Genomic DNA, 13253 nt, shown 5'->3' on the forward strand with positions numbered 1-13253 from the left:
GGAGGTGGTAGAGGGGTGGGGGATGGTCTGTCCTGCCATGGCTGCAGGGAGAGTACTGGAGGGAATGGCCATAAGCTGAGACAGGGAAGAGTCAGATTAGATGTTAGGAAAAATGTTTTCCCTGTTAGGGTGTTCAGGCACTGGAATAGGTTGCCCAGGAAGGTGGTGGAGTCACAATCTCTGGAAGTGTTTAAGAGATGCCTGGATCTGACACTGTAGGGTATGGTTTAGGAGTTACATCAGAGTGGCAGGTTAATGGTGGGACTCATTGGTCTTAGAGGTCTCCTCCACCCTTGATGATTCTGTGATATAATTGTAGGTCTTTTGTTTAGACCTAAATTCTGTTTATTGTCTTAGGAAAAATCCACATATTTATAAGTCAGTGTGAGTTCTGCTGTTAATTCCACTGGAACTGAGAGCTTAGTCTGGTCTGGAATGCATAGGAGGAAAATTTCTATACAATTGTAAAATACAAATTATAGCCCTTGGATCTATTTTCTATAGCCTGAATTTCATTTTTACTTTGGCCAAACTGCTAACTCTATTGCTGTAAATGTTCGGTATTTTTAGTGATTTTAGTATAAGTAGTAGTATTTACAGTTTATAGATGGAAGTTATTTATTATTACAGCTTTATATGATGGAAGTTACATCTCTTTGTATGAGGTGCTGCGTAGTTTAACCAGTCCATGCTACAAATTAGTTGGAGTCTGAGTGTTGTTGGATGGAGAGAAGAATGCTTTATGTAAATAGAAGGCAATCTATGGACATATTTAGACAATTCTTTATTTCAAGAGGTTATTCCATGCATTACTTATCCATATTTTAAAAAAAAGACACATGGCTGATACTGTCTGAATTACATATAACTAAGTGAAAATCAAAATCAGGAGCCTTAAGACTAATCTTCACTTGAGTTGCTGTTACCCATCCTGTACATTTGATATAAAATCAACTTTTAAAATAGGAAAATTGTAAAAATACAAGACAGTTCACAATCCAAATCCATACCACTTTCATTGAAGCAATTATCTCTCTGTGGCCTTCTGTGGTTTTTTTGGCCTTATGTCTGAGAACCCTGTCATTCATTTCATTTAATTGTTTCATTTTTTGTCAAGTGAACATTTTATGACGACATTCTAAGTTCCCTTGTTCTATTTTGATCAGAGCTTATCTAGTTACATAGATGAACGACAAAAAGTGCAGTTATGGAAAGCTGGATTTTTCACTGTTGTTCATTTTCCTTCTGTGGTTTTTTTGGCCTTATGTCTGAGAACCCTGTCATTCATTTCATTTAATTGTTTCATTTTTTGTCAAGTGAACATTTTATGACGACATTCTAAGTTCCCTTGTTCTATTTTGATCAGAGCTTATCTAGTTACATAGATGAACGACAAAAAGTGCAGTTATGGAAAGCTGGATTTTTCACTGTTGTTCATTTTCCTTTCCTACAACAGTTCATGTCCAGATGGGTCCTCAGTGGCAGGTAGGTGGAAGTCAACACTCTTATTGCCATTTCTTTGAAATGTTTATGTAAATCTTGTTAAATGAGACCACATCATCATTATTCAGAGAATAGACAAGGTGTCAGTAATCAAGGAGAGAAACATTCAACCCCCTTGTAAATTAAAATTAACATTCTGATTTATGTTTCTAATAGTTGCTCTTTACTATATAACTTCTGTAACAACAGAAACAGATATCTTTGGAGCAAAATTCTCCTTCAGTACTCATTCCTTATGTGACTGGAGCAGGTGTTACTTTGCTGAAGCATAATAAAAGCACATAACTGGCTAACAGCTCACTTCTCTGAACAAAGGATCAGGTCCTTTTTCAAAGGCTTGGGAATACATAATTGAAAGGGAATAATACAGATGTTGGCAAAATAAAATATTCTCCATAGACCTGTTTTGGCTGAAATATAGCTGAAAAAGGATCAAAACCTGACACTTATAGTTAACCAACTGAAGATTCAAATTTTGAAAACAGTCATGGCTGGGAGTGTTCTATCCTGTGTAAATAGTTTTTTTTTTAATGTGGATGTGTGTGTGTCTATATCTATTTTTCCAGGGTGAATTGACTGGATTATGTGGCAATTTTGATTTGAAGACTGTAAATGAATTGAGGACTCCAGATAATTTTGAATTAACAAACTCACAAGAGTTTGGAAACAGCTGGACAGCTGTAGAGGTACATAGTAAAAAGAAAGTGCTTGCCAATGGGTTTTTTTTGCTCTTACATCATATAATTTGTCTAGAATGAAGTCAGAAATTTGTTCCTGGAAGTATCAAATATGCAAATGCCAATATTGGTGGTTCTTACAGATACCATAATCCGTTAAGGAGAAGAAAATAATCACCTTGTCTACACAGTGCTATACTGTAGAGAAAAATGCTGTACAATATACTGAATGTTTTTGAACACATTTAAAGACTAAAGTAGTACTTTTTTTCATAATGTAAAAATTGTGGGTTCACTTTAGACTATGTTGCCAGTTTACCTGTTCTTTCATAGCTGGGAGATATTTAACCATGCAACCATAGCAATGGAAAGAAAAAAAACCATTCCACATGCTGTAAAATTAAAAATGGAACTTTTATTTTAATGTCATGTCTAGTGGTGTTCATAGAAATGTTCCCTCCTAGTACTTAGAGTAAAAAGATCTGATTTCTAACACTTCTAATGCACATCATCTGAGTGATCTATGTTATGTATGTAAGCAAAAGTGTTCAGGTGTAACAACTGCAGGCTGGGACTGTGTGGCAACTCTACTTAGACCTATATGCGCATATATGTTTTTCTGCTGCTTTCTGGCATGTGAAACATTTCTTCAGATTGTGTAGTTTTCCTTTTCTGCAGATTAGCATCACCTTTTAATTCTATATTTTAGCCCTCCTTTGGTGTCATAAATGATGCATTTGTTTCATGTTTTTCATCTCTCTAAAAACAAAACAAAGCCACAAAACTATGCTTTGCAAGTTCAAACACAAAGTGGTTATGAAAAACGTTTCTCACCTTGATTTTGCTTTCTGGTTAAGTGTGTTGACAGCTCTGACATTCGAAATCCATGCAGCTTGAATCCCCTTAGAGAGCCGTTTGCCAAGAAGGAATGTGGAATTCTGTTAAGTGAATCATTTGAAGCTTGCCATCCAGTGGTGAGTTCTGGTCACACTTAGAAACAACTGAAAGTGAATATATAATTAGAGAGAAATTTTACTCTTCAGCTTGAAGCACTTTAAATCTGCATCTTGTCTTCTGTAATGTATTTTTGATTAGCAAAAGAGAACACAAAGAAGGTCTAACCCATACCCTATTCTGACTGTAGAATGCAAATGTTTAACTCTGAGGCACTTAGCTGACCTAGACATTATGCAAATTTGGCACCAATTTAACCTTTTACCCTATGTGTAGTCCTAGTAGTCTTCTTTGTAATTAATGCAGATAAAAATACACCCAATTTCTGTTACCTTTGGTGTTTTTTAATCACAAGCATTATTTGCAGAAGCATAACCACTTGCTATATTTTCCATAAATGTATTATGTAGCATTTATAGCATTTTTCATGCATATTTAAATACATTAACAGTTAGGCAGTGTATCAGATGTGAAGAACTCATTCCTAGGAAAAAAATGCATGTATCTCCTCACTCAGTCAATGACCTAAGGAAGTAAATGAGTCATTCATCATGTTGTGGCAGTCAGCTACCTCAGGTTCAGTTGGAGCATGGGGGAGAAACTGATTTCCAGAGCTAGGTCTTGTATGGAAAATTACACATCCCAAGATCTTTAGGCATTGAGCCTGTGTGCATGACTTAAAGATTGTAAGTGTCAGAATAGTTCCTAAGGAGAAAGATTTCATATGAAAGAAACCCAGGAATCTTGCAGGGTTGCTTAGTACATAATTTTGGAAGAAAGTGGAAACATGCTGAAGTTGTATTAATCTAACATCAGCTTAGTCCACTGTATAATGTAGGTAGCAATTAAGTTACTCCTCGGTATGTATTACTCAAATGCAAATCTGTGTAAAATGTGTAACAATTCAAGAAGTAAATTAGCATTGACAATTTTCTTTGAACTTTTGTCACTTAAGGCAAGACTTGAAAATACTGTAATGGGAAACCCCACAAATTCTCCTGTAAAACTGTTTGAAAATAGAGAATGAACCACTCTGACATGAAGAGTTTTCCATCTACTTTATTAGTTCTCACATTTTGTGCGTCTAATTTTCTTAGTACTTCTGAAATTTATTGGCTTGTGATCAGTTTAGAGAGTCTGTTACTTCATAAGTTTCTTTGTAGTTTAATGCAAAGGGCTCAAGTATTACAAAACCATACAAAACACAAGCTCACATCAACATCTTAGTGTACCTGTTCTTAGTGGGTCATTGAATTAATTGTGTTGCTAAGTGCTGGACAAGATTTTGTGATGCGATCTAATAAATATTTTTTGCTTGTATTTCAGGAAGCATTTAAAGTCAAATCTTTAATACTTCAAAGTTTTATATATTAACCTGTTAAAGAGTAATACTTCTATGTAGAGGTGCTGGATGGTAGTGCCTACATGAGTATTTTGGATAATTGGTATTTTTGTTTCCAGATTGACGTCACCTGGTTTTACTCCAACTGCTTGACAGATACATGTGGTTGTAACCAAGGAGGTGACTGTGAGTGTTTCTGTACAAGTGTATCGGCATATGCCCATCAGTGCTGCCAGCATGGAGTTGCTGTAGACTGGAGGTCTCCTAGAGTGTGTCGTAAGTTGACTTCACCAGCATTGCCAATGTCTGCCACTGCATCATTCATGACAGCCAAACCTGAAAAATCAATCACATTAAGTTACCTGGGGCCATGAATTGAATCACTAAGCCACACTGGTAGGAAGATGAGTTGGTGTCTCTCAGTCCATTTTCATTTTGGTCTAGCTGAATTATGTACTTTTTTCTGCATTTGTGAGTGATACTTATCTGTCTTTAATTCCTTGTCCTGTGATGTGAAAGGAAAAGTCATGGGCAGTCTGTGTTAGGGCATGGCATTTGTCCCTCAAAACAAAGGTACAACGTTAACAGCTCAAGTGATTTCCATCTTCAGGAGGATTTTACTTCTCAATAAGATCTAGAAAACATAGCTGCCTTACTAGAGCCTCCAGAGTAAGTGTGAAATACAAAGGTCTTCTGAAAAAAAGGCAAACAGGATTTTTAAGCAGGACAAAGCCATTACCTTGATATCCCTATCCAACAGTGCTTAGGAGTTTTAAAAAAATCTGAGGCGTTTTTCTATGGAACCTTGCTCACAGGAGTGTCATTTCCCCAAAGATGAGATAAAAAAGGGCAAGATAGAAAGACTGGAAGGAAACAAGCTTGTTTTCTGACTTTTCAGTTGCACAGAGAGAGTATGCAGCTTGCTCAAAGTCACCAGTATATACTGGTCACAGAATGAGAGAGTCACTCAATTTTTGATAGAAAAGGTACATGTGTTTCAGTGCGAGCTTGGAAAAATAGCACAGCTTGGTCTTGTCCACTAGATGTCACAGAAAGACAGCTGTAGGTATATAAGCTTACTATTTCCTGCTAGGAAGCAATGCTAAATCAGTGTAGTTTAAATTGGTCTTTTATCTAAAGTAGTAAAGTAAATATTTGGCAATGATTTTTTAATAAATGCCTGTGTATTATATAATGTGACGAAACATTTGGCTTACATCTTAATCATAAAGGGTAATAGAAAACCTTTTTATACTCAGAATGCCTGTAACTGTATTTATTTTTTTTTTTTTTTTTAGCTTATGATTGTGAATACTTCAACAAAGGTAAGTCCTAAAGGGGGTGATAAAATGTCAATAGATTATTTGGTTTCTTTATATGTCTTAGAACTTTGTATAGAAATGACTGTGTTAATGAAAACACTTGTAAATTATGCATTACTTAAATAGCCAAGTTTCTGTTTTACTGACCTATTTTACTTTTTCAAAAGCTTTTAATTTCATAATATTTTTTTATTCCTGGACCCTTCCCAATAACATATGTTTAACTACTTTTCTTTGCAGTGATGGACTATGATTAAACAATTAAATCATCAAGTAATTATCAGGCTATTCAACCAAATATTACTGGTGTCACTACTTGCTTAGAGCATCGTGCAGTTCAAAGCTGACATCCAGTGGGTCTGTTAAATCACTCATGGTCTCATATGCAGTCTCCAGAGGGAGATAATTGTTAAGATATGACAACGTTTTGTACCCAAATGGGGAGTAACTCTCTGTTTAGGTATGTCTGACCTAGCCTTAGGTTCCCAAGCAGCAGTCATTGCTGCTGCTTTAGAGTGGCTCTCAGGTTGTGGAAAACTTGTTGAAGGTGCTGGAGTATACCTTCAATCTGCACTGGTAGCTGTACTTTTAGCACTGGAATCGATGTTCAGACTATTTTAAAGCTGCATTGCAAGTGTCTGCATAGTTAGACGTGGCATGTAAGCCAGCCTGATGTGAGGAATGGTCAGGGCTCCTGCTATTTATTCTAGAACTCTTTTTATCAGGCTCATGTAGAAACCTGTCTATCCACATGGTTTGTAGTATTTTGGTCTTCTGCTAGACTCGATATCATAGCAGCTCACTCCCGGAAAGACCTCAGAGAGGGACCAAGTTTAAACTAGAAGAGACTTGTGCAATGTTCCAGGCCCAAACAATATGGCCAAGAAAGTTGTCTTTTCTTGTACACTGTCTGCTGAAAAGATTTAGCGTGGGGTCAAATTGCTAATGCATGGGAATTTTATCTAAATCACTATTTAAGCCTTTAAATTGATCTAAATGAAGGACAGTTGAATATAATAAGTGATTGAAGTATTACATTTCTTTTGTGATTTGTTGTGTTTTATAAATGAAATATGGTCTGATACTAGATAATCTTAGTGCAGTTGTAACAGATTGGCAGTCTCTAACATCTGTGGTAATAGTCAAACTACATGATATACATACTTATAAGGTGTGATACTAGTTTTATTTCTTACTGAATTCACACTGACAGAAATTAGTTGAAATAGTGGAAAGCTGTGCATGTGACCAGCCTTGTAATAAGGTTGTCACTTCTCTGTATCTTGCTACTCTTTGCTAATCCAGCTCATCAGTATTCAACATACAATGTTTCAGAGCTGCCAGTGGGGGGAAAAATATCTCCATGGTTAATATTGTCTTCTCTACCTCATATGTAGTAGCATGACCCAGAATTACTTAATTTTGGATGCAGGAAGATTAAGAAATCAACTTAGACCAGAGAAAGGTTTTCTCTATGTAACTATGTCATGAATCCAGAGTGAAATACTTTCAGTCCTACTAGAAGAAGAAACCTTTTGTCTTTGGTAAGGGGAAATTCTCAGCTGGTGGCTGTGGTCTCTCAAATTTTGGATGGGCCTGAGATATGAGACTTAAACATATAAGAATGTTGCCAGGACATTGGATGTTTTAAGTAGTAATTGTAAAACTATTTTTCAACTCCCTGCGCTGGAGATAACCAGGTTTCATTGCATGTGTTGAGGCAGGTATGGACTTGTGCCCTAAGTGGCTACATTTTTATGCCATTAGAATCTAAACGCTGGTTGTAGTGCAGCCTCCTTAGGATTTCAAAACTACTAATAAACTGTAAGATTAAGGAAAACCAGAATATGAGGGTAAGCTGCAAATTGAAGATTTTAAGGGTCAATGGTATTAGCTGCAACCATCAGCTGAGAAGTCAGATGTATGCTTGTCATGTCCTGGATTGTTGGTAAAATGGTAATGAGGTGAATTGCTCAAATGTGGTCTTCAATGCCTGATTTTAACAGAGAACTCTACAAAAATAGTTTGAAACATTTAAAAATAAACTTGAAAATATTTTTCTGCAGTGAAATTGGAAGAGAGAAGGTGTGACATTAATAATATTCATGAAATGATAACTTTTGACTTTATTTACTTATGGTAAAATATGATCATTCCTTTACTTATGATGCCAATTCCTTCCTGTCTTAATTCCCAGCAGTTATGTTTCTGTCTCTACTGTTCAAGGTATTCTTTGATACTTGATGATGACAAACTTATTCTTTGCAAAATGCCTCACACTTTGGACACTAATAAAATAGGTTTTAAAGGTTAGTAAGAAGTGTATAATTGGTTCGACCATACAAATAAACAATTTAAAGGGATCCTAAGGTGGTCTACAGACACTGTTTATTTCTAAATCAGCTCACTGAGTGGTCAGCTAACTTTAATCAAGTGACTAAAGCAGATGAAAGGGAGGAAAAGAAAAAGCTAATAATGAAGCCTGACAATTGAAGGTAAGTATTATTGATGATTTTCAGAACAGGTATTTTCTAAAAGAGTTTGGCTTTGTTTTGGTTGTCATTACAGTTTAGTGCTCTACCTGCTTTCAGCATGGTGAGATGTGTTTTTATGTGCCCTGTCCTAACATTTGGAGCTCAAGGCTTTGTGACACTTGACATGAAAGATAATTCTGGGATTTTTTTCTCAACAGCTCTGGGAAAAGGACCATACAAACTGGTTAGCTACTTGGATGGAAAATTTGTAATGGCAGTGAAGCTGGTGGATGGTGGTGTTTTCCCAGTGAGAGAAGAAGATATTGTTCCTGGACATGCAGTGAGCTTTATGCTGACTTCAGGACTTTATAAACCCAAAGCACATGGTAAAGTCACAGTAACTTAGTGTCTTAAATAAGACACAGCAAATTCTGCCTGTGAATATGAGCCCTTGTTTTAGAATAGACCTGGGTCAAAAATATCTTTTCTTTATTTGTCAGCTGAACGTTCATCTTAATGATGTCTGCCAAAATTTTCATTTGATTGGGTTTAGGTAGATGAATGTAGCTTTGTGAACAGATACTTTTGAAAAGCAACAGTCTCCCCACACCCCAACGTTCAAAAGCACCAAACTGGTATTGCAGCCCAGTGCTCCTGGTGTGTTGTTCCCTTTACCTTTTTTCTGGCAGAACTGGGTGTAATGCCCTGGGGCATTACACTGGGATACAGGTATTAATGGGAGACAAATGTTGCTAGTAAACTTCACTCACTTTGCCACCATCGCTCATTGTCTGCACACTTGTTCAGAAATACCCTTTGGCACTAACCTGAGCTGTATGGGTACTGCAAATTTGCCTTCTTCAGGTCCAGACTTAAGTTTCCCCTGAAGCAACATGTTGCTTATTCGGCATATGAAAGATGTCTTACACATCTTCAGACAGGTGGAGAAAGCTTACGAGAGTTTATTCAGCATTTGTGTCATTAATTAAATGCTAGAGTTGTCTGCATACATAACTTTTATGCCCATTGAGCTGTTGAGTCTCAATAGACTTTTACTGCCCAGAGTCCCCTGATCAGCTCTTTGCACAGCCTGAAGGTGGCTGTCTTTGTGTAATCCAAGGAGGGACATGGGCCAGTTTAAAAAATGACAAGCATTTGATTACTAATGCTGCTGTCCATAGAAATGACACAAGAACTGATGTAACAGAATATCTAGGGCCAGATTTCTTTTATTAGTCATAGTTTTGAGGCACTCGTACATTGTGTTCAATTTATGTTTGGGAAGGGAAGGTCAGTCCTACCATCCTATTCCTATATAAAAAACATTTGCTCGGAATTTAACCTGGCAAATAAAATTTGTGCCTTATAGTCCAATTTGAGTTTCACCATTTGGTCTTGGAGGAGTTTGTACAATCAATACAATAAACCATTTATAGAACATTCTTGATTCTTTGGTACCACAGCAAAACACATCTTCTATCAGTTTCAGGCAAATCGTAGACAGTGGAAAGTTTTGGGCATTAATGCACTGCTTGGCTAGAGGGCAAGTGTTAAAAATCACACTGGTTGTCTGTTGTTGCTTATCAAATAACTACTTGCTCAGACGATGAATAAAAAGACATTTAGTAGTACTGCTAGGTTTCTCAAATGAACTGAAGTTTTTCTGCTCAGCAAACAAGGTGGTCTTCCAGAAGTGTTAATAGAGATCATTTGTTTTCTATGCATTCTTTTTTTTGTCAAGCAATGCTACCCAGTCCTGGAGGGTTAGCTGATTTTACAGTAGATTAATGGCTGTTTTCAAGAGAATAGAAGAGTTTACAGCAAAATAGAATGAAGTAATTCTGTGAGCAACAGATGCCTGTAACAGGCTCAAGATCTGCACCTCTGCAGTTGGTTGTACAGAGGCTGCTTGAAATCAGCAGTACTGTTTGCAGGGTAAGGTATCATGAGGGGACATTTGCCAGAAAACAGACTTTGCTGTACCATTCTTAGAGGAAGGGCTAGAGAGCTGAACACAAAATACATTTTTGTAATTTATTTTTAATGAAAGGCTGAGCTTTTAAGCTGTAGATTCCTGATGGCAAATGTTACTTGTAAAACTAGTTAGATGAAGTTTAAGTTTTGATTAAATAAATGGCTTAGCAAAGACTGTAAATTAAGTTTTGCTTAACTGCAGGGCTGTATTCCTTTATCCTGGTGTGGGCAAATGTCTTAATCTGCTTGTATTCTTGTCAAAATATGTAGAGTACTTAGAAAACTAAATATCCATCACAATCTAGCACTCCGAAATCCATGCATAGTGTATTTTCTTGCAAGATTCGGGCTGTTTTCACTGGTAAGGCCAAAGTCAGTTTTCATTCCTCATGCTACTGCTATAAGTAGCAGCACATCAGAATGAGTTTAGTTTATTATGCTTATATCAGCAAGTAAATGAGTTCTGTGTGGGTTCTTTGTTTTTGTTTTTTTCAGATTCCAACTTGATTTCATTTGAAACAGCAGAGAGACCAAACTATTTTCTTCAGTTGGTCGCCAATAATAGTCTTGTTCTTTCTAAATGGAAGAAAACAGAAGAGTTTCACAACAGATCCACATTTGTCATTCACAAGAATACGTGGCTTTCAGGATACAGTTCCTTTGAGTCATTTGCAAAACCAGGATACTTCATCCACATTTCAGCCTCTTCAGTTCAGCTTTTGAAGTACCATCATTCAGAGGAGTTCAGACTGTCAACTCTTTTTAATCTTGTGGGTAGGTAATTAAAATTGAATTTTATGAACAGCAGTTTTCTCCCTGTGAAAATCCAGGCTAAATGGTATTGATATTTTCAGAGGTGATGAGATTGCTTACTTCTCCCCTACATCACTGGAAGCTGTGGGCACTTTTTGATGTGCAGGCTCAAATTACTTTTCCCTGAGTGTTGTAGTGAGGATGATATTCTGTTTTCTTGTGAAAAAACATTAAATAGCTTAGTACAGTTTTGTTTTATTTCCCAACTGGTTTTGGAAATATGTATCCTAGTGTATGGTTTCTGGGCAATTCTTGCTTTGTATATAGTGAAAAAATTCTTTAGGAGGAGGGAATTCATGATGATGAATAAAGGATTCTCAAAGGGAGGGGAAAAGAACTAAATGCATCTCTAAAAGCTAAGGTCTGTGGATGATATCTTCTCCCCCTTTCCCTCTGCCTAACTCTAACAGAGAGGTTTCTGTACAGTACGTTCTCATTGCAAGCTTTGTGGCCTCCTCAGAGGACATGCCATTCAAGTGCTAAGGACATGGCCTGTAGGTTACACCTTTCAAATCTCATGTTTCCCCTGAAAAACACCTTGGCTTTTATCCACCGACCCACTCAGAGATGCTCTGCTTTTGGGATGTTAACCCTAGTGTTTCACTCACCATCTAATTGGAGATACTTGCCTCTTTTGGGGATCTAGGTGTTCCCTTCCCTAATGTTTGTTGAACAGCTACAGCTCTTGAATACAAAATGCAGATGGCTGTGAAAGGTTTTTCTACCTATTTGAGAGATTCCCATAATAGTTCTACTCCACTGAGACATTAAGATCAGAAATTAACATATTCTTAGGACTCTTGATAGGAGCTGGCTACAGAAGTTGCTCCTTACAAGAACTGATGACTAAAGCACACATTAAAAAAATCACAAATCAATCGAGTTATTTCTGGTTTTATATTAGTAAGAAAAGCAGATAATAACAGTTTTTACATATTTTTAAACACTTGGGAATGATGTGCTGAAATGAAGATTGCCTTACAGGTCAAGAAATTATATTGGCCTATGAAACAGAGCAAAGCACATTATTCCTGAAACTGCTGTTTGTTTTAGTGTCTGCTTACCTTGACACATCAGACACATCAAATGTATTCACATTACTTTATGAAATTCAGTGACAACTACTACTTGTTGAAACCACTGACCTTTGTGTGGTATATAAAACTCCAAAATCACTGCAATTGTTTATGTTCTAAAGCTTTTTATTGTGCTGAAGATTTAAATGGATTAGTAGTTTGTTTATTTGGGTAGCCAAAGTATTTTAATAAGTATTCCTGGCAATATAATTTTTTAAAATCAGTTCTTCATTCTCTGAAACTGAAATTTGTTTTGCAAGCAAGGAAAGAAACTGGAATATTGTATCAAATGAAGCATGGCTTGGCCATGTTTTACAGTGACTGTGTTAGATCTTGGCACAGACAAATCTGAAGCAGCCCCTGACTTCTGTGACAGAAGAGGCCAACTGTATGCCTCGTGGAGCTTCTTGTTATCAAAACATTGAATTAAAGTGTTAATGGCATCATTGTGAATCTGCCGATGTTTTGCAGTACATTATGCTGACAGCCTAATGCAGCTGTTGACTGGCACACTCCAACTTCAGAAAAATGACAGATTTTGTCATTGCCAAATGCCTGTTGCCTCTTGACAAATGCTTGTAATCACAGAGCTGTTGAGGTTTTTGAACTGCAGAAGTATAGAGCTAATGTTATTACCAGGATGTTCGTACAGCGTTTCAAGCAAGGAACTTTTTTGGGACATAACAAAAATATCTCCTTAGTCTTTTATCTTTGAGGGAGGAATGAAGAAGGTTAAAATATGTTCCAATTCTCAGTGGTCATCCATTAACACAGAATGCTATGTCTTTTCAAGTGTGAAGTCTTTACCCTCCAGTCATTATACCAAAAAATCCTATCTATGCCAATGGAAAACTAAAACAATTTACCTCAGCAAGTGGGATCAGATCAAATGATCAAGAGGCATTTCATTAATCACCACATCCGAGGGCTTGGGTTTCAGAGTTTTATAAGCAGAGAAACATAGGGCTCGAATCTTTCTCCAGTGTACTTTCACAAGGGCCAGCCTGCTGATGTAGGGTAATTACATGGTCTAAAAATACAGCAGCATTTGTTTAAGTTAATGGAAAAGTTACACCAGCTCCAGAGTGCGCAGGCAAAGGCGTATTGAATTTCCTGCT

The 13253-nt window shown here is 36.8% G+C and overlaps 1 protein-coding gene across 1 annotated transcript in view; it reads left to right on the forward strand.

Moving 5' to 3' along the window:
- LOC103797394 (otogelin-like) overlaps positions 1-13253 on the forward strand; it is a gene marked incomplete at its 5' end in the record, with an annotated part of 52330 nt that overhangs the window by 5756 nt on the left and 33321 nt on the right. Inside the window, 7 exons of the mRNA XM_009069611.1 lie at positions 1167-1250; positions 2070-2189; positions 3038-3154; positions 4596-4752; positions 5775-5801; positions 8491-8658; positions 10742-11020. Coding sequence (XP_009067859.1) covers positions 1167-1250; positions 2070-2189; positions 3038-3154; positions 4596-4752; positions 5775-5801; positions 8491-8658; positions 10742-11020 — 952 coding nt within the window. The remainder of the gene's footprint in view (positions 1-1166; positions 1251-2069; positions 2190-3037; positions 3155-4595; positions 4753-5774; positions 5802-8490; positions 8659-10741; positions 11021-13253) is intronic.

This window comes from Acanthisitta chloris, unplaced genomic scaffold (genome assembly GCF_000695815.1).
Source record: "Acanthisitta chloris isolate BGI_N310 unplaced genomic scaffold, ASM69581v1 scaffold11462, whole genome shotgun sequence".
NCBI classification, from domain to species: domain Eukaryota; kingdom Metazoa; phylum Chordata; class Aves; order Passeriformes; family Acanthisittidae; genus Acanthisitta; species Acanthisitta chloris.